Source organism: Lissotriton vulgaris, chromosome 10, assembly GCF_964263255.1.
Source record: "Lissotriton vulgaris chromosome 10, aLisVul1.2, whole genome shotgun sequence".
Classification (NCBI taxonomy): domain Eukaryota; kingdom Metazoa; phylum Chordata; class Amphibia; order Caudata; family Salamandridae; genus Lissotriton; species Lissotriton vulgaris.
This window is the reverse complement of record NC_141698.1, coordinates 113,690,743-113,712,620: the sequence shown is the minus strand read 5'-3', so window position 1 is coordinate 113,712,620 and position 21,878 is coordinate 113,690,743. Positions and strand designations below refer to the sequence as shown.

The window sequence follows — 21,878 nt, the reverse complement described above, 5'->3', positions numbered from 1 at the left end:
GACTGAAATACTGTCTCTGATTCATCAGCAGGTGCGTGAAGCTATTCCAGACAAATCGGAGGGTCCGGCTCATGGTCTTCAGCTAGGTGAATTTGTCCTTGTGAAAAAATTTCAACATTCTAAGAATTTGGAGCCTCGCTTGAAGAATCCAGGGCAGATCCTGTTTGCGACTCGAACTGCTGTCCGTGTCACCAACAGACGTCACTGGATCAATGCAGCATACTGCAAACGAATCCCAGCAACTGTTCTCCAGCCAGAAGGCAGAAACGATCTGAAAGTCATCTTAAAGACTCAAAAAAGTGTTGCTCCTCTGAAAGAAGACACTTTGTTTCCTGATCAAACTACGCCTTCAGCAACCAGGTAAAATTTATGACCAAGGAAGGGAAGGAGCAGATAAAGATACAGGAGGATCGGATTCAATTAGTGGAACGGTTCGACTGTGACACAGTAGGATCACAGAATCGGCTGAACTAGGTTCAGAGTGGATTGTGATAAGTGTTCAGCGGTGCCTGGGTCTCTCTCCGACCTGTGGTTGTATTGATACAGAGAAGGAGAAATACAGAGATTGGGATCCAAGCTGTAAAGTAATGACAAGACTCTGTGTATGATGACTCCGATTATCATATTGATAATATATGCAGCAGTTTTTTGGACAATGGAGAAAGTGATTCCGGCTTGAAACCTATTGCCCGCTACTACTCCTGTCCCCACGAAACATAATCACTTCACCCTCCCCTAACACGAGATGTCCTACCTCAAAAACACTTTCATACAAATGTTACATCATACTCACAATGCTAAGAACACTACCAACTGCTGGGTATGTGGAATGATGCCAGCCCATCAAAAGGAGAGAGGAACGCCTTTTATCCCCTTGCCATTTTCACATAATGGCTCCTGTAGAGCCTGGTTTGCACTGTTGTGGGCCTCTGAAATTAGTCAAAGTGATTTAGCTGATGTTGGAAGACTCAATGCCCAGTTGAACAAGGTCTGTTATCCTGATGATGAAAACCTTCCACAAGCCAAGGGAACTGCATGGGAAATGGAGGAGTATCACGAAGGAACTGCCTCCACAACCGAACAGCCAAAGGTAATGGACCTCCTGTTATCGGTGTAACCAGAGCCGAAGCAGATCTTTGTGTGAGCAGCATTGGCAGTATTCCTGTGGGAAAAAGTGACTGTACTACAGTATTAAATATCACTGGAGTGAACAATAGCAGTTTTCTATCTTCCTAGAACACTTATTTCTTTTGTGGAAACATAGGTTATTATCATATACCAGTCAGTTGGTCCGGCATCTGTTATGTGTCCTTTTTGCTTCCTCCTGTGGTCTTAGCACCTGCATGTTATCACAAAGTCCAGAAACTGTTTAATAACATTTCTTTGAATAGATTTAGAAGAACTGTAAATAATAATGAAGTAGATCAGATTGATACAGCCTTGCAGCAGTACGTTGATTTTAATTTGGGACTCTTTTTCTTTGTTGGTGCAGCCCTGAATAGTAGAAAGATTAGACGCCTGACCCGAGTGGTAGAAGCAGTAACTAATAAGACAGCGAATGCTCTTGGTAATATCACAGAAGAGCTCCAAATTACAAGGATTGTAACTTTACAAAACCGAATGTTAGTACTCGCTGATCGTGGCGGAGCATGTTGCATCATCGATAGTAGCTGTTGCATGTTCATACCTGACCAGGCCCCTTCTGTCTATGACGCTATTTCCAAATTACATAAAATAGCTGCAGAGATACATCAAGACCAAGGAACATGGTCCTGGTCCGATGGTTACAGGGACATATTTCCATTAGGGGTTGGAAATTATTAATGGTAATAGTAATTATAGGAGCCATCTTTCTCATCTGTTGCTGCTGCATTCAATGTGTCCCTATGATATGCACCACTTGTATAAATACTTACAATAGTATTAAACCTTCCCCAGCCAATGTTCATGAATTGATTCGAGAAATGATGATGCACACTGAAATTTACGAACTCATGAATGTTAATGTACATGATTAATATATGTACTTGTAAAATGGATTTAGCATAGGCTGAAAAGGAAGGACTGTTAAAATGTAAAATCTGATTCCCTCGTTTTTTAATTAAGCAATGCCTCGTCCATTTTTTACCTCTGCACTGCTTCCAGCCCGGCTCTATCCTTGACACCACATTTTGTATAAACAGGAGTAAAGAATCTAGATTGGGACATTGTAGACTGTGTAAACATGCAGAGTCAGCTCAAAAGAACAGCAGGTGTATGCTCGAGGTTTTTCAGACAATGGTTAATCTTCAAGTAAAGTCTACTCAGATAGCATATCTTGTTATTCAGTCTTAGGATGTAGCAATTGTACAAGACACTGAGGCTGTCAATTCTTGCAATTACCTCATTTGTGTATTTTTCCCAAAGCTCTATTTACCTCTGGGCGTCCCTTGTTTGTGATCTCTTCCTATAAAAACCCATGTAAACATTGTTCAGTGTGCCTTCTCCTTGAGTATCTCTATGGTGCTTGTCGGATGAAGCCCCATTCATGAATGCTAATAAATGACCTATGGTTTGTACTTCGCTCCAGTGTTGAATCCTCCTTACTTGTTAAGAACCCGTGTACTAAGGGTGACCCTGCACCAGTGGGTTATTAATAAATCCACTTACACATTGGCTCCTGATTGTTCCTATTGGAGCATTGTTGCTGGAAATATCTCTCTATCTATATATATATATATATATATATATATATATATATATATATATCATCATCATCGCCACTCTAGTAACTCTACTACTCTACTTAGGAGAGAGTCTGTCTTACTAGTAAACACCAGGTTGCCAACAGCCATCCATAGGCAGCAGTGTAGTCTTCAGACATGATAAGAACCCAGCATCCCATACAAGAACGAACCTTGCCTTGTCAACAAGCCATTGACACCTAAGGAAATTAAGAAATCTTCTTTGCAGAAGGTATCAATGTTAGTGATATCACAGTTGTAGCTATACCTCACCTATGACTTCAAAACCCTCTATGAACTGTTTTGCTGAACCCAACTAGGAATGAATCCAGGTAACCATTGTAAGGGTGACCAAACTGATTACAATGTGAGCTTAGAAGTGGCATGCTAATAATCTATGTTGAGCGATTCACAGACTGAATAAAGTTAGACAGACCAACAGTAACAAGTTGCTAAGTTTGGAAAACAGCTGTGGCACTCAGGAACAACATCACATCCATTCACCATCAACCCTCTCAACCCACAGACATCCTAATTCAGTCTGTAGCTCGACAACATCTGAATCTTCCTGATCTAAAATGTTTAAATAGCGACTTTGCTGTGGCTCATGGGAGTGTAGAAACAGTCCTTCAAGGGACACACATAATCCTTACACAGTCCATAGACAATCGTGCAGTAACACATTCACGGCACCTCCTCATTCAACAGAAGGGCTTGTGTTGCTCTAATAAAAGATATTAGATTTGGGAGTGGCAATGAGGGAGACTTCAGAAACAATGTCAACAAGTTTACAGGTCTTTCAAAGGCAGGGATCAGATTTCAAGCAACACAATGAATGCCAAATGGCTATAGCATGGCAACTTTTCTGGTGTACAGTTGAGAATAGTTGGACATTGATAATAAATTATCAAAGGTGTCAGTGAGTTGGATTGATCAGTGGACTCTACTGGTGGTGTCCTACTACAGCCAGCAGTATACATCCAGCATCCACCTTTACTCTGCGGATTGACTCTACAACTATGATAGACTTACAATGATGGCCTTATTGCATATATTCATACTTCACACAAATACACTTTTCACACATTATACATTTTGCAAGTTTCTTTTTTTCCCCTGTTGGACTATTTTTGGTTTGTACGGTCCACGAGTATACATCCTTAGAGCGTCCCCTGCTCATAAAAAGCTGCTGCTCACCTTTACTAGAGGTTGTCAAGCCACTGAAGGTTCGAGACAGATACTTGGTTCTAGTCCACCTGGAGGTCCTTGGATCCTCAAGCCCAAAATGAGTCGAGTTTTCCTGTGGGTTCTGCCTGCCATCCACACTCTAAATTCCTATGCAAAGATTTTAAGACCTAACATTGATCTTTTATGTAAAACTGAGAGGAAGAGACACTGGTCTCAAATTGTCTTGATTGCACAAAGTGAAACCTTAAAATGTGGGATCAAAATCCAGCTTCCCCGCACGATCAAACTCAGTGACCCCAGGTAAATATCTCTTGTGTTTGATTTAATTGGCTTTATTGTTGCTCCGAGTACATAACAAGCCAATTCTTACAAGCAAACTTCCAGAAAAGTCACGCAATGGAGCACAGCAACCAAAATTACTGTGCTACGTAGCATCAGCAGAAAGAGCAGAACAGCGCCAAGACTACAATGATGTTTCTCTCTCTCCCACTGAGCTGACGCACTTTCGGCGTCATAGTTAGTGCAAGCTAGTGTGTGTGACATCAAGAATACATTTTTATAGGGAAGTACAATGTTTTCAGTATGAATACTAATGTTAGATATAGGTTAATACTTTTACAAGTTTGTATGTGTCTGAAACAGTGAGACACTATCCTCACTTAACTGCAAAACAGTGTGAGATTATTCTCAGAAGGCAACTGTGCAAGGACATTCCCACAATATGCCTTTACTATAAGGATACCCGTCAACTCACCTTCACCTGGAGGATGTTAACATCCTTCGACTCATCTTCACCACACAAAAACAGTAAATCTCAATTGATTTAAAAGGACTTACCCTCCAGAATCACTGAAACCTACCTTCTCTGCCGGGGTTATCTCACAGGGGAACACCAGGACGGGTTCCCTAAGCAAGCGCCGGGAAACCCACTGCGGGTAGCTGTGCGCTATATAAGCTCAACTACCTTTACATTTACAAGGTATACGCACGCAATAAAAAAAGAACACTAAATACGTTTTTACCTTCAGCAACATAGACTTAAGCATGGCAGGCACATTACACCGGCAAATACTCTTCCAGTATCATACGCTGTGCAACAGCAGTCTTCAAGCTACGAAATCCAAGGCGTGCACGCTTTCCACCCAGCAGCTTGCTCCCCCTACAGCTCCAGAAAACGAACTTGGCATCTCTTCCTGTACAGAAAGCGTGACCTGGGGAGTAGAAATGGAAGAAGGACCACTCCACTGGCCGCAGGCTCTGTAGTCCCTGAAGTACCCTTTCTGGGTCAGCTACTGCTTGTCCGTCTTCTATTGCAGCACCTATTCCACTATTCTTGTTCTGCTCGATTCTGAGGTCGGAGTTCAGCGTTAGGTTTTCCCAGCAGCCTGTGCGTTTCTGCCTGTCCTTCCGGCTGTGGCTTTGCCAGGCTTGGGCACCAGTGGCTACCGTTGGTCCTGTGAGTGATTGTTTTTGGCTGTGGACGGTACTGTGCACCGTCTACCCGGCAAGATGCAGGACATTATCGCGTGCGTGGATCATATCCGCTTTGACCTGGAGATAGCGGTGGAGCAGCAGTTGGGAGCCCAGCCATTACCCTTCCCTGGAATGGACAGTGAGTTGATGGGCATGGGATGTTTCGCTTCATGAGGGGAGGGCACACCTTTCAAACAATTGAATCGCCAAGGTGGATGAAGCTTGGTTAATATGCCGTACCACCCAATTGAAGTTAGTGGAGGTGAAGTTTTTGAGGTGCATGGAGGTCTGGCAGGGCTGCTAAACTCCAGTGGACTGTGGGCATGCAGTGGAGATTCCAGGGTTGAGTGTAGTGCACTGTGGGTGGAACATTGAGAATGGGAGAAGAGCACATTGTCTGTGCGGTGCACCGTATATGTGTATATTGCGACGGGCACAAACTACTGGGGTGGAAAGATATAGTTTACCTTGCGGGTAGGTGTTACGTGGGCTTGTAGTTTTAGGAGCACTCGAGTGTGAAAGAATGTCAAGCTGTAACAAGGGACTCCGGAAACAGGATAAGTGTATACGTTTATTTTAATGTTGACACCCACAACCAGGAGCGTCCGGCATGTGCGAGGTACAGTCATCAACTGACTTACGTTGCAGTGGACCTCGCAGATACCATTCAACTCCCAAACTCAGAATGCTTCTTAAAGACAATCATAACATCCTTGTGCACAGAGATGCTACGAGGGCGTAGAATACTACGCCGCGAGGACGCTCAATGCAATTTCTCTTGATTGTTTTTGTTGTTGTTTTTTACAGGAAAGACACTAGTAGCGAAACCTAAAATTAAAGTACAACTTAAAACTATGCATAGGCTTAAAACTTACGTTGTATCTTAAAGGCGAAGTACAATAAGCGAGAAATATTCAAGCGATTTCACAACACATGGTGATTTAGCAAATCTGGATACCCAACCTACACAGTGTCCTTCCGCAAATGTTTTAAAACACATTTTCTCTCCCAGCAATTTAGACTAACTCATAGTCATTGAACCTGCAAGGTGTCTCTTTTGAGATACTCCACATCTCTCAGGACTGTGGTGCTGAGAGCATCCCTCACACCAACCTCCTCTGGACAAGTTTCATCATAACCCAAGGAGGACAAACTTGGAGGTGCTGACACCTACGTGGGCTTTGCAACCACTAAGACCAATCACATTGGTCCAACTCTTTCTCAAATAACTTCCTCAAGGAGGTCACCAGCATGTCAGAGAGACGAACCAGACCCCCCCCCCCTGTTCCACAACCCTTTATCACAGAGGAGAGCTGACCCCTTGCTCAATCTAGTGGATTGAAGAGGCGATGAAAACCTTGACAAACCCTTCATTACCCTCCTTGTTTTTTTTATCAGCACCCATTCTCCTATATGGAGATTCATACTGTTAAAATTCTTACCTGCGTCCACTCTTTCCTTAATGACATTTTGTTTCTGCATTACTCGGGCATCCACTAAGGCGTTTACTGAAGCACTCACCAGTTCTCCTTCTTTCACCATATTCTTGCTCTGCAACCACTCAGGGTATTATCTCGTGTGCACCTTTCTCCCCCTGAACACAAAGTAAAAGGAGGAATATAAGTGGTACTTTCACCTGACGAACACCACCATGTTCAAGAAATGTGCGCATCTTGTTAGACAAGAATTGTGTTCCGTTGTCTGTAACTATTGTTCTGGGTGAATCCCCAACTACAAATACTTGTTCTAAAAATCTGATGACCTTTCCAATACTAGTAGCATCACAAAACATATGATTCAACCACTTGGGATGATGATTTATTAGCAAAATCAAAAACTTGATGTTGCTAGGTAGAACTTGAGACGCCCCTGAAAAATCCATCCCAAGCTTGTCCCATGGTCTTTCCGGAAATGAAACAGGATGGAGGGGTGTGTCCATTACTTTTCATCTTATGTCAGATGCCAGACATTTAGCACGCGCATCCAGCAAAAACTTAACCTGTGACTCCAATGAAGGCCACCAATATCATCATTTATGCAGTTTACATGTGTTGGTGACACCTAAGTGCCCACGGTGTGCCTCCATTACTATGTCCTTTCTGATGCTTTCCAGTGGAATGAACAAATTATGATGCATGATCATGTCATTAATGACAGACAACTCATTAGCCACCTGAAAGAAACACTTTAACTCCCTCTACAATTTCCTGCCCTCAGGCCAGCCTTCTGCTATGAATTTCCTGACTTGACTAAGTACAGAGTCCTTCACATAAGCTTCCTGCCAAGCTTGCTCAGTGACAGGACCACATTCCTCTACAGCATCCACTGCTGCCACCACACACTCGGTGCCTTTCATTTAATCTGAGTCCTCATCACGCATAGCCATGCTTAATAGGCAATCCGCCCTGAAGTTCTTTCTCCCTGGCAAATGATTTATGCTGAAGTGGTACTCCTGCAGTTTAGACGGAAGACATACTAGCCTCGCTGAGACCTTTCTCAAACCACTGGCAGTTAATATATGTATGAGAGGACTGTGATCAGTAAAAACCTCGAATTCGCATCCCCACGGGTAAGTTCTAAATTTGGTGATGATCCTCACGCATGCAAGACTTTCTCATTATGTTGTACTGTAGTATCTTTCCGCAGTCGTCAGTATTCTATATGCGAAGGCCACGGTGTGTTCCTGACCTGACACACAGCCAGAGGAAGATCTTTCTCCTACCTTGCAGCAAAGACCTGGAATACCCTGCCTCTCCGCCTCAGGCAATCAAAGTCACTGCCACAATCCAGGAAGGACCTCAAGACTTGGCTCTTCAGCTAAATCACAGTACCTCGACAGACCCTTACAGGTGTGTAGTCGCTCTTTAAAAGTCTGCGATGGATTGATTGACATGCATTGACCCAGGACCACTCCCAATCCAATAAAACTTACATCCACTTTAATGAAACACTTGTAGTTGTCCTGAAAAGGATGCGATGCAGGGGCCCCCACAATCAGATCCCTAACTCTCTCGAAGGTCAGTGATAGCTTGTCAAACCATGCAAAGCTTGCCCCCTTTCTCAACAGAGCACATATGGGCTCCACGATTTGCACATACTCATGTACAAATTGGGCATAGTACTCTGCTAGGCCCAAGAATGGTCGCAGAGCATCCAAGTCTTTGAGAGGAGCTGCTTCTCGAATGTCCCTGATCAAAGAAAATGTAGGTTTGATGCCATCCGGTGATATCATGTGACCCAAATACTCCAATTGCTGTGTACCAAAGCTGCATTTGTCATTTTGTATAGTCATTCCTGCTTCAGCTAACGCAGACAACATCTTGTGCAGGGTCACATTGTGCACCTCCCAATCACTTGCAAAGACCAGAATACTAGCTTGGTAGGCCTGTATCCCGGGACTTCATCCTTTAAATTGCCCATGAGCTTCTGGAAGACGCTAGCTGCTGAAGCTAGCCCAAAGGGTAATCTGAGATATTGAACACCCCAAACGGGGTGACAAAGGTGGTAAGCTCTTGTGAGTCTGTTGTGAGCGGTATCTGGTGATATGCCGAATGCAAGTCTATGATGAAAAACATTTTGGCTCCCCACAGCTTGCCAAGCAACTCTCGTATTTCGGGGCGGAGGTGGCAATCCACTAAAATGATCTTATTCAAGGAGTGTAAATCCACGCAAAGCCTGACCTCTCCAGATTTTTTCTTGCCACCACTATGGGAGAGACCCACTCTGAAAAATCACAGGGTACTATAACACCTTCAGCACATAAGTTCCTAAGAACATACTTGAGCTCGTCTCTTGTTCTCGGTGGAAAGGAACGTACCTTGTGAAAAACAGGTTGAGCATCGGATTTGAGTCAAATCCGATGTTTAAAGGCTTTGAAAGTCCCCAGATTGTCAGAGAACAACTCTGGAAATTGCTTAAAAAGATTCTCAACTTCCAAAGTGCGTGAACTATCACTCAAACATACCACATGGATGTTCTCCTCTCGGTAGCCAGCTGGAATGTCACCAAAGGCGATATGATTCTTGAACCCGGATACCAGGTACAGGCACATTTTTGCTAGATTCTACCAACCATTGATATTGAGCCCCTTGACAACCTCATATATGTTCTTGACTATGCGTCTACCCAAACATTCAGGAATAGAAATAAAATACCCCAGCACGTCTGTCTGATTCTCCAAAGACCTTAGGGTTCACAACTGTCTTTTCGAGTGTGTCTTATTACCCCACTTGTCAAGGAACATAATTTCTGACCGAATAGTGGTTGGTGAACCCGAATCAGCCATAAGTGGGATTTTGACTCCCATCAATCACTGCAGTGCTCCCACGGCCCTTTGACTTTGTTAACATCCCAAACGGCATTACACTCCATGGTTAGTATGACATTGCCTAGTTTCTCAATATACACATCCATAGAATAGGTGACCTCCACACAATTGACTCAAGTGGATTCTTTGCCCGACCGTGCAAACAGCCTGAAAGTGACCAATCTTCTTACATAAAGACCATCTCCTTCCATTGGGAGGGCAGTTAGTATTATTGCCAAGTTAAGTTTTCGAACAACACCTAAAACAACTTAAGTTTCCTTTTCTAAAAGCTTGTTTACCACCTTTGTTTATGTTAACAGCATTAAAAGTATCTTTTAAATCTTCCTTAACAACATTTCAAGCATTTACTGTGTGCTGGCTATGAATTTCTTTGCTCAAAGTCATTGAATGCTCAATGCTCTTTCCAATGTCAATGGTTTTTGAACTACGTGGGTTTCCTGCAGCTGAGTAATCATTCCTGGATCTTCTTGGAGAAGCATGCAAATACAGATTGGTCCCTAATGTATATATCAGTATGTGCCTCAAATTCACAAGTAGCTGCTAAAACCTCAAGGCCAAAATGTACTCTTTAACACTCACATCCGTTTGTTGTCTTCTCAAAAAGAAATTATGCCTTTCAAGCATAAAACTTTGCTCCTCTGCATACTGTTTACTCATGCTCGCAAATGCCTCCTTGTAGTGGTCCCAAACTTCACTGTCACCAGAGCTGGCTTGTGGCAGAATAGATGGAAGATTCTCAGAAACTTGCTGTGCAGCAAGAACTATACAATATTGCCACTTTACGATCAAGTGAGTACTTTACTGCATCTTTGGCCACCAGGTAGTTTTCAAATTTTTTTACCTGCTGACACTACTTGATACTAGGTTTACCTGGCTGCTGAAGAAAGGGGATGGCTATACAAAATGCTGTGCAGTGGCCATCACAGGTTGAACAAAATACCTACAATGCTAGGTATGCGCCTGTCGAGGTGTATGGACAACCAAACAAGGGTTTGTGTTTTTTTATACAGGAATTAAATTGTCACAATCTTTTACTGATGAACAGTGCATTACAGGTGTGCCTGTCTCCGTACATGCAGGCAATAATAATGACCCCTTACTTGACTTTTCTTGAAGGGCAGGTGTGCCTGTTACTGGGAGTACAGGCGAGTAAAGTAAAACAACATTAAATAGAGACAGGCTTTCTCCTATAACAGCACTGCCTCCTAAGCCATGATGGCGTAATGAGAAATCTGGATGTTTCCACCCGCCCAAGGAGACGGCGGTGAAAAGGAGGTATGTTGGACCCACGAAAGTGCCCAAACAAAGATGGGCGTCACTTGCGTGATGACGCACTGCGTGCAGACCAACATCTTGCCTTGCGGTAGAGTTATATAGAAGGTTGCACAAGCTGCCCCAAAGTACATAGCACCTTGGCAACTCGCCTGGCTTTGTGCCTTGCCTAGCAACGCCTTTCAGGCTTACTTTGATTTCATAAATCCCTTTAAAAATTAATTTGCCGCTTAAGAGTTACTCACGGCACGGATTACATCCACCAACACTGCGGCCCTGCTCCTGCGTACCTGCCAGGGTATCGATTAGCCCAGGAGCTTTCCAGATAGCAATGAGAACGAAAATTGTGGTTGGTGGGTGGTGTGTAGCATGGATAATTTCCGCTCGTCGCCAAGCTGTAATGAGTAACTCTGGACACAGGTATGTACTTGTAGAAGTTTATTCCAATGTTGCACCCACAGCGAGGGGTGTCCGGCATCAGCGAGGTACATCCAGCAATAGACCTTGCAGATACCATTTGACCCCCAAACACAGAATACATCATAAACATAGCATCCTCGTGCACAAAATGCCATGAGGGTGTAAAATAATACTCTGCGAGGACACTTAATACTACAGAGGTACAGAGGATTTAGGACAGGGAAAAGGCGCACAACTCTGATAGCTATTGCAAGCAAAGGGGTTGTATTAAGAGAGCGGGTCCACAAACTTTGGGGACAGTCCGTGTCAGCAGAGGTTTCTGCTGAGGGTCGGGTTCACCAAGATTTGCTTGCGGTGGGAGGCACTGGTAATGGAGGGGGACAACGTAGAGGAGGGTTAGCTGAGGTGGGTCATAAGTGCAGGTGCCTTGCAAAGCCTTCAGGATATCCACTGTCTATGTAAGCAGCTAACATTTGTATTGTTCTCGTGAATGTTCTGAAATGTGTGCATGGTTCTGATCTTTGCTGACATTTCTTGACCCGAGCATAGAGCTTCTTTATTTCTTAGGTACCGGGATTGCAGTACTACCTGTCCTGAATTAGACATCAAGATTGATGCTGTGTAACCCGTTTATGCTCAAGCAACGAACAACCAGCAGCTTTTTGGCGGCGGAGAAGAGAACTTGGGACTCAGCTTACCAACTTCCCAACCATTAGAAAGCACAATTGATCCCTGGTTGGAGGGTTCAAGGATGATGACCGTGGGCGATTGTCTTGATTGTGTGGAATGGAGGGCATAGATTGATGTTAATAGAGCAGATCCAGAACTTAAAAAAAGGATGGTGAATGTTATTAAGGGATAAGAGAGCCCAACCTGGCATGAGCATTGCATGTTCAGGAGATCCTATTCCACTTTTACAAGTGAGCAATGAGGAACGCAGTGTGTTCACTGGACCTACATACCCCACCCTTAGGGTGGACACTGAGTTCAGAGGAAACCCCTCAGGACCTGATTGTACAAAATCTGACCAAATGATGAGAACAGACAGATCTTTTTAAAGTGCAGTGTTTGTGTTTTGGGAGATAATGCACCTCCACCCTGAGAATATATTACAAATGCTGAAGTGCCAAAAAACTAGAATCTTTGGTATGGTCCAGTGATGAGGAATAGATCCAGGTTGTAAAGGTTTGTCGCTGCAGATCTTAAGTGAACAAAACAGCAGAACATTGGGGTAATGGAGGTCCAAACATTAAAAGCCCTTGATGCCCACCATAGGAGTTACACTTGAGATCTGGTACGGGCTGGGTGTAGTAAAGGGCTTTAAATTAAGGAAATCTAATCTAAGTTTAGAAGTGATCAGTCTTTGTGTGCTCAGTATTAGACTTCATATTATCTTGGTTTCCTCAAATGTCACAATACGGATATTCTACATTGGCATAGTGCAATTACACTTGATACAATAATGATATTCCAAGCATGCATGTGAGGTTTATCGCAAGATAAGTAAGAACAACTTAACCCATGTCAGTGCGCGAGTTTACAATATTTAAGATTGTGCGGGAGCTGGATTGGTGCAGTCATGTTGTTTAAGTGATCCTGTCTCCTCTTCTTATCAAACCAAATTACACCTTCTACCAGTTGTGGTTAGCTGTGCAATACATAACTCGCACACCACATGCAATGCTTATGACCTCACCGTATTTCTACCAATATGTTCTTGTAAAAACGGTTATAATATTTTTTTGTGGTTGAAAGATCTGTTCCTCCTACTCAGAGTAAGGAGCTCAGCCTTTGCTTTTCATCTATTTCCTTTCTCCCTGGGTTCTCTAGGTTTCGTTACACATTGCAACCTTTAGAGAGTGAAGTGAATTGGATTGAGTGTCATTCAATCCTAGACACACCTGCAGAAGTACTTAGAAATAGACTAGTTTTAACCCCCATGCAGTCGTTCTTACTGTATTTTTTTTGTTTTATTTGATATTTCAAAAACCTTTATTAAACAAAGGAACACAAGGCACATTACAGAGTGACAGCACAGTAATAATGCAGTGGATTCTACATTTCTAATTCAGTGTCATGCTGCAAAGTAATGAAGGTAAGGATATACACAGATACAGCCCATCAATATTTGAATAATAATCAAGGCACAAAAGGTAGGCACAATTAATCTAGCCTGGGGGGGGCTGGTGGGGGGATTATGGGGTTCAGCATCCTCAATCTGGGCGTTTTGCGTGTCAGCATTAGGGGAAGTTGGTGGAGGGCCGTCGGGGCGACCAAGCGCTGGAAATAGGAGACCACGGGGTCCAAATATCAGGGGGTCTACTGGGTGCAGGCATCAGATCCCAAAACTCACCTAATGTCTAGCAGTGGATTGCATCGTCCAACCAATATTTTCTTTCTGAATTTTATTGGTAATATTGGGTTTGCAAAAGGTGCACTATAAAAAGAGATAGCAGACTTCAAAGCAGAAATGTAATATTTACCACAAGAGCTAAGAGAGGGGGGATTACACATTGCCTAAAAGGGCTAGCGACCCACTCAAACTCTTATCAGGACATCTACTTCTTAAGACCCCTACCTCAATGACTTCCACAAAGCATCAGGATTCTCTTGATGTTTCAGATATATCGAATTTCCTATAAAGCCCTTACTCACCATTTCATTAATGGTGCTTTCTTCTCTGCTACTTCTGGATGCACCAGTACGATTTTGAGGCGCACTACAAAAAAATTGGTTTCTTCATTAATCGGTATTGCTTGCATTTCCTGTGTCTTTCAACCACTTGTCCTTCACCAAGCAAAGGTAGCTTCTGTGCAGTCTTAGCAGGTGATGTGGCATCCAGGTCCGTACACCTAGTTATTTAAAATAGGTCGGTATTGTATGGTGGCTCCTTTTGATACAGTGCTCCATCATATATTTGATGGACTGTCAGTATCCCAATCTATAGAAAGCTGTTCTACTATAGTGTTTCTGAAATGCTCTTTATGCACTGCAAGACCCAAACCTTTATGACATGGAAAGTATAGCACCCAGAATAGATAGGTGTCTCTTCTATAAGTATGACCATCCCTGAACTTGACCCAGACACAAAAGATTTAGAACCAGTGCAAGCAGGAACATCTCAGATGGTCTTGGCTGTATTCTTACAAGATTAAGCTTGGGTACTGAGTCGATTAGGAGATTTTAATAGATTTTTGGAGCCATTGGTAACCTTATTTGTTGGGCTTTGTTAGAAAGATATTGGGCTTTGTTAGAACCTTAGGAACAACCATATGAAAAAAGGAAAAATCCATACAAATTAGCTGTAGATGGGACATATAGTTGTACTCATTACTCATAGCACCATACCTTTTTTTTAATTCTGACTTTATCTTCATGTCTGTAAGTCATAAATGTTGACCTTTTTGAACCACTACAGCTTCACCTCATTTGAAATATGTCTTGCTTAGCTTATCATGATCATAGTAATGGGTGGAATCAGGATACAGTGCAAATCCAGTGGGCTGGAGATAAACCTTAAGAAGACGAAAACCACCTTGTTTAATCGCTCCATCTTAAACCAACGCAAATGGCACTTTAGTGTAGCCATGATTGATGAGACAATTTAGGCGTTAAGATAGATTCAAGGGCCTAGTTTGCACCCCAAAGGGATGCAAGCATAGAAAAAGAGCTAGCCCATAATTGTGCCTTTTTAAATGCTAGCAAAATCTCTTTGGGGGTTCAACCTTCAGCCATTGGTTGCAGTAAGGAAGGCAAAACTGATATCTCCCCTCTCATGCGGAGAAAAAATGATGATGAGCTCGGAGGCTATTGCGACAATCAAAAAAATCCACAGGTCTGCTGAGTCAAACAAGACTCTTGCTGCAACTAGAGACTTAAGTGTCTGTAATTCTATAATCGGAGGGAAACCTTTAGATGAGACAGTCCTTAAAAAAGAAATTCATTTGCTTCAGTAACAGTACAGAGAAACTCTGAACATATCCACCATGATCTGTCTCATGCAAATATAAAGAAACATTGTCACAGGTTTGTTTTTTGTTTTCCTGTCCCTCATCCTACTAGCCAGAATATTTATCCCACACCATAACCCACAGACATGTTGAAATATATATTTTACATACTCCGGTATATCATTATTTCTCCGCCAAACCAGGAGGTTGTCTCACTAGGTAGCTTTGCAGTAGCCCACAAATGTCCCTCCTTTGAGATTACAGAAACAGCAGTGTATTTTACACCTCAGAGCCTGTGTTGCATAGAGCTAAGTCTCTAATCCAGGCTGCCATTGTAGGTGCTGCACCTCTGGCCCGCGCATTCTTTTCATAGTAATGGCACAATGCCTACAATTTTGGCACTTTTTCCACACACCCCAACAATGCAGTCAAAGCATCAACCTGTAGTGCTAAGTTCGTGATCTCGTTTAATGTATGAAACCCCAAGCTATCTCTATAAAGTTAGCATTCCGGCTGCACATCTCTCGCAGTTAGTATTCACCCTGCCCCTATACTTTGTACATTTTCACTGGTTTAATACAGTCGGTGTAAGTATTTATAATGTGTTAGCCTATGTCAACCAAATATTGACACTTATTTCATCCGACAGCAGCAGTATCTCTGTTTATCTTTCAATGGAGTTTTCCAGGTGCAAGCTCGGTTCTCTCTGGAAGTGTGCGTCACTTTTGGCACTGTCTTTTGTAATTATATTATACATCATGGCAAGTAATCCTATTAGGGACAAGGCCAGTGGTAACCAAATGTAAGCAATTTCTATTCCCCTGGATCTAGCGGGTATGAGGGGAATTCCTCCTTGACTGATTACATCAACCTATGGTATAGGAACACATCCAGTTTTGAGAATGGCCCGTTTGTGAATATTCACTCAGTGAGACATAGTCACACTCAGTACAAGCCTCCCAGGGTAGTAAGTAGTCTATTGTGTAAATTCAATATCATCATTGGTTCGTTAGTAATAGCCAATTTGGGATTTCGTACTCGTTTTGTACTTGGTGGTTATATTTTGTCTACCTTGCTCAGGCGTGCTAGTTATGACATGGACTATATTTGACAATTTGCAACCTGAATTTTGAGGTCTTACTGGGTGTTTCAATATTGCGTTTGTGGGGCTGTTAAGTGATTCCTATCCCAACTCTTAAGTTTTGATGGGGTACTTGTCTGCTGTTCTGGAACCAATGAGTGGCAAAATGTGCTTGGGCAGTAAGATAATATACTTCAAAGTGTGGTGCTGCAAAGTCTTTCTGATCGAATGGTCTCGTTAATACCTTCCAACTCCTAAGTACCGGTTTGTTAGCCTATTTAATTTAACTAAGGAAGAATGCTGTCAATTAAAAAATGTGTGTTAACTGAGCAGGAATGTTTTGAAAAAGATAGAGTAATTGCAGGAGAACTACCATTTTATTTGTGCAATGCGACCTGCCGTTGTTTTTTTAACATTTCTTTATTATTCATTATAACAAGCAGGACACAATTTATACATTGTATTACAGCGTGGATCAACCGGTACAAAAATTGGAAGACTTATGTATACAGTCTTCCTGTCATTTTGTCTTTCTTCTTTTTGTCCTCAGTGATACCAGTTTTCAATTCGAGTACAGTGTTTAATGAACTTAAGAACTCTTTTAAACCCCTGCTAAATGATATCCTTAACCCAAATCTATTGCGTCTGTTACTTCTTGTTCTGACTCTGAATAACTGTCGCATTGAGATGTTCTTCCTCCCCTGGGACAATTGGGGCATGAGATGTTGACTCTCCTGGACCTTCTATCTCTTGTATCATTGCCCCCCACACCAGCAACACATTTGGGAGCTTATCATCCCATCTGGTCTATCTCATGTGGTTTTCTTCAACCATTGCCCATTCTTTGAGATCTTTCTTCCATTTGTCCAGCTGAAGACCCTGTGGGGTCAACCAGTGGATTGACATTCTTCTCTTGGCTACCGTAAGACCCAATACCACAAACCGTCTAGTTGTTTTACGTTTGGGATATTTGGGGATCAAGCCAAGAAGACGTGTGTATCTCTAGGGCAACTGCCCGACCCGTGATTCTATTCAGTTGTTCCAGAATCTCTGCCCAAACACCTTGTATTACTTGGCCATGCCAAACCACATGGGTAAAATCGGCTTGGGTATACTAGCAACAAGGGCATTTGGGGTCTCTAGATGGATTGATGGCATGCAACCGTTTAGGCGAAAGATAGGTCATATGTACAATATTGTATTGTATTTGTTTAAATCTATTACAGATCGAAACTTTGCAGATGTTTTCGTGAATCTTCCCTCCAGTCTATTGACAATATCATGTGTGCACTGAGCTCTTGACATTTTTCCTCGATTTTCAGGCGCTTATTCGTTTTATCTTCTTCTAAGTGCCCTGTATAAGTGAGTACCAAGTTTTCGCCCACCCTCCATCGCAATTATAAGGACCAGTGTTCGTGTAGGCTCAGGGGTTCCGGGAACATTGGCCAAGGGTGGCAAGCCGTAGCTGCTATTTTAGCATATTGTAAAAATTGCCTGTTACTTAGTTCAAACGTGGTGAGTGCGTCTTGGTAGGTAATGAACCTATTCTCTGGGTAAAGGTCAGAAAACATCAGACAGCCCTCCTGCTTCCATTTTTCAACAGACATATCGTGCTCTATTTGAGAAAACTGAGCATGACCCAGATATCCGCCTCTGGTGCGTAGGGTACCCTTTTGATCAGCCGTCTGATTGTTTGATCCCAAACGGTGCCCATGAGCCTGATTTACAGGGGATAATCCTCTCCTCGCGTCTTGGCTGTCCAGAGCAGCGCACCCAGCTGTTTCCTACCATAGGAACCCTCTAACCGGGCACGTTCCCGGGAGGGATCTGATCCAGCCACGCCATTGCATGTTGCAATTGGGATGCTAGATAATATAACTCTAGGTCTGGAATTTCAAGACCCCTTTTGTCCCATTGTCTTTATCACCTCCAAGCTTACCCTGCACCTCTTACCGTTCCATAACAGCTGGATGAGAAGCCTATCCAAGTCCCTGAATACCCTGTGTGATATTTCATAAAAAGATCCCTGCATTGTGTTCAGACACCTGGGTAACACCACCATTTTAATCAAGGCGATTTTTCCGCATAAGGGATAAGTTTAGGGTGTTCCCGAATTTTATACTCCCCTGGAGGCCCGTTATTATCCTGCCCTATTGTAAGTCATAGAAGGTTTCTTTGTCTCTGGTCACTCGGATCCCAAGATATCTCACGGAATCCAGTTCCCACGGGAGTTATAGCTCCAAGGACTGGGAATCAACCCCTGCCTGTCCTATCGGAAACAGTTAAAATTTTTGTTTATTAATACGTAAACCAGACGCCGCCCCAATGTATTGAGTAGTAATGGAAGTGATCGGGACGGACAGCGCAGATAGACCAAGGCGTCGTTCACGTACAGGGTCGACCTGCCATTCTTCTAGGCAATTTAATCCACCTGGCTATTTTGGCCTCAATCTTTTTTTATGGTTCCCCATAGTTTCCCTCAATTGCGTCCATATCTTCATGGATGTGGATGCATAGATATTTACGTGTCTCTTCTTGCCATTTCAGGGGGTAATGTAGGCTCTGCATTGCCTTATTATATGTAAGTGGCATCTTCAGCTATTTGGCCTAGTTTATAGTCCGTCCCAACCACCTTCTGAATCGGATAATCTTTGTAATTATGGGTTCTGAGTTGGCGTCAGGGTCTCTAGTATTTTTAATGCCACAAAATGGAAGCCTCTTTGGCTGTGCGTTTCCCTCAGCCAACAAACCAACTGTTCCAACGGTATTGCAAAAATAATGAGGGATATGGGGATCAATAAATGATTGTTGTCTTTTTGTGTGCTACTGGCTCTGTGTATAGAGCAGCACTATCTATTTCGGCATCACCTGTTCCAACCCCATCCTGCAGAGGACTGTCAGCAAATAGGGCCATTCACAGAGTCGAGTTTCTTAGCTGCATCCAAGAAAAGACCCACTGCCTTCATTTCCGGATTCATCTGGTGTAGGTTTGCAAATAAAGTGCAGACAACATCTGCCGTTGAATGCTTCGGTATTAACCTGTATTGTTTTGGTAGGACCAAATTGTGCAGCACACTGTCTACCTCGGTGCTTCCCAAACATTTTAGAACCACAGCAAAGTTTCATGACCCACCTACTTTTAATGGACATGAGATGGGGTGAGTTTTTAATGTAACTAAAGGTTCATGTGGTAGCCCACGGTCATTTACAGAGAGCACATTTTCCCCTGGATGGCCGCTAACTTTACACAGACACATAGCTTTACTGATTAAACTATATAGCATACAGCACTCAAATGATAATGTGTGAATATGTGGTTTCTGTTAAGGTTTATAATTTGTGTATCACTGATTTAAATTGGTTTCTAGCACACTTAAGAATTACGAAACAATTTACTTCATTTGGGTTTTCTAACTGCTGAATGCCATACAGTTAATTTACAGGTATTTACATTTGGTTGTGTGTTGCAAAAAAAAAACAACATCCTAAGATTGTTACATAATTTGCTTTAAAAACTCCTCTTGCTATGCAGTCAGAGTAAGAAAAGTAAACACCAAACCCATGGTAAAAGATTAAGCAGCAATTTGTTAGAAGACATAGCTTGACATTTGACCTTTGTTGTTCAAGTCAAGTCAAGTTTATTTCACGTTTATTTGGACCGTTGGTCCACAAACAATACATATCGATAAAAAGTTCATCCAAAAAGTTAAATAAAACATTTCATTACACACTGACGCCCTAAAAACATATTTTAAAAATACTAATTATTAAAACTCGTTTAAAAGATATAAAACTGCCTTCACTTTTTGCATATATTTCCCCATTGCCACAGCAATATCTAAGTGGGACATTTCTGTCATCAGTGTCACAGCCTGGGTCCTAGTTTTAATCTCATATTTCATAAGAATTGGTTTTAAAAATTTGATACGCAAGTCCAAAAACTTCAGACAATCAAATAAGATATGCAGCATATCACATTTGGACCCTAAAGAGCAAGTACAGCTTCCCTCCTCATTGATCATGGCCCGCTTTACCGAGTTGTTCATATAACAAGGGTTAACCCTAATTCTAGCCCTCAGAACCTCATTTCGTAATTGACGGTCCGGTAACTTATCTATGTAGGGGAAGCAATAAACATTATTCCATGCATCAATCATAAAACTGGTCGAGGTTTTACTTGCAAGATAGATTTTGTCCTGTGCATGCGATATTTCCTTTCCCGTTGACCTGAGTAACTTTTTATCAATATTAGCCACGGAGACAGTAGGGCACACATTAACTCTCATCTTCAAGCATAGCTTTGTTACTTTCCCCCTGGTCTCTCTTGCCCATTTTAGTTCGCTGTCCTGTATTGCATTTTTGCCTCATTGAGATATTTTGGTAATTGCGCCTATTTCTAGGCGTTGCCAATAGCGCAAAAGGGCCATACCAACTTGTATACCCCATGAAGTCAGGCCTAGTTCCAGTCTTACTGCCTGAACCATTGCTGACCGGGGGAGCGTAAATAACTTTTTTTAGGTTTTTGCCTTCTTCCACATCCCAGTTTTCCTTACCACTTAGGAACAACAGTTCAGCACCATACAAGTATTGTGGGGGTACAATAGCAGCATAGGCTTTTAGTACTGGTTTGTCGGTCATAGCACCATAGGCTTTGTTAAACAATTTCAGACCGCTAATCGATGCAGAGGTTCTTACTTTAGATGCCTCTAAGTGGGTATTCCATTTCAAATTCTGCTGGAACCATAACCCCAAGTATCTATACTCTGATACTGATTGCACTTTTTCTGACCCAATCCACCATGAGAACTCAGTTTTCCTCCGGCCAAAGCTCAATGTTTTGGTCTTATCCATATTTATCACAAGTTTTTTTCTTAAGCAGTAGTCATTGAAAGCATTTAATTTTCTTTGCAAGCCAACCTCGGTCTGGTCCATAATCACCAGATCGTCGGCGTAGAGTAGGCATGCTATCTGCTTGCCATTTAGTTTCGGGCTTGCCCCAGTTGTGTTCCCCAACATTGATGGTAGGTCTGCTAGGAACAAAGAGAACAATAGGGGAGCTAATACACATCCCTGACGCAGACCATTTCCAATTTCTATTTTCCCTGATAGACTACCATCTATGTCTAAAATTATCTGTGCCCAGTTTTTAGTGTGGAGCATTTGAAGCAGCCGCAGTATATCATTAGGAATTCCCTGACTAATGAGGGCCTCCCACAGCAGCTCCCGGTCCACTAGATCAAAGGCTGCACGGAAGTCAACGAAACAACAGAACAACCTACCCCGCGATTCCATTGACTTCCGTGCTATGGCCCAAAGAGCAAAACAATGGTCGATAGTAGAGTGGCCGGCTTTAAACCCACCCTGTTCCGGGGGGATGGTTTGGTTTTCCTCTGCCCAATCTTTTAATAAATTTAAAATTACTTTTGCAAAGACTTTTTCCCCTA

General features: G+C 42.6%; 2 protein-coding genes across 3 annotated transcripts in view; one reads left to right on the top strand and one right to left on the bottom strand.

Annotated features, from left to right (window-relative positions):
- The window catches only part of PTCD1 (pentatricopeptide repeat domain 1), a 49,692-nt gene extending 44,538 nt beyond the window's left edge, over positions 1-5,154 (bottom strand). Inside the window, exon 1 of the mRNA XM_086940642.1 lies at positions 4,934-5,154. The gene's annotated coding sequence lies outside the window, so the exon portion shown is untranslated. The remainder of the gene's footprint in view (positions 1-4,933) is intronic.
- A 104-nt stretch (positions 5,155-5,258) lies between these two features.
- CPSF4 (cleavage and polyadenylation specific factor 4) overlaps positions 5,259-21,878 on the top strand; it is a 96,216-nt gene continuing 79,596 nt past the window's right edge. The window contains exon 1 of one of the 2 annotated variants that reach the window (XM_086940643.1): positions 5,259-5,523. In XM_086940643.1, the coding sequence (XP_086796769.1) occupies positions 5,421-5,523 (103 nt within the window). In that variant the 5' untranslated portion in view covers positions 5,259-5,420. The remainder of the gene's footprint in view (positions 5,524-21,878) is intronic. The other variant, XM_086940644.1, reaches the window with a different exon arrangement.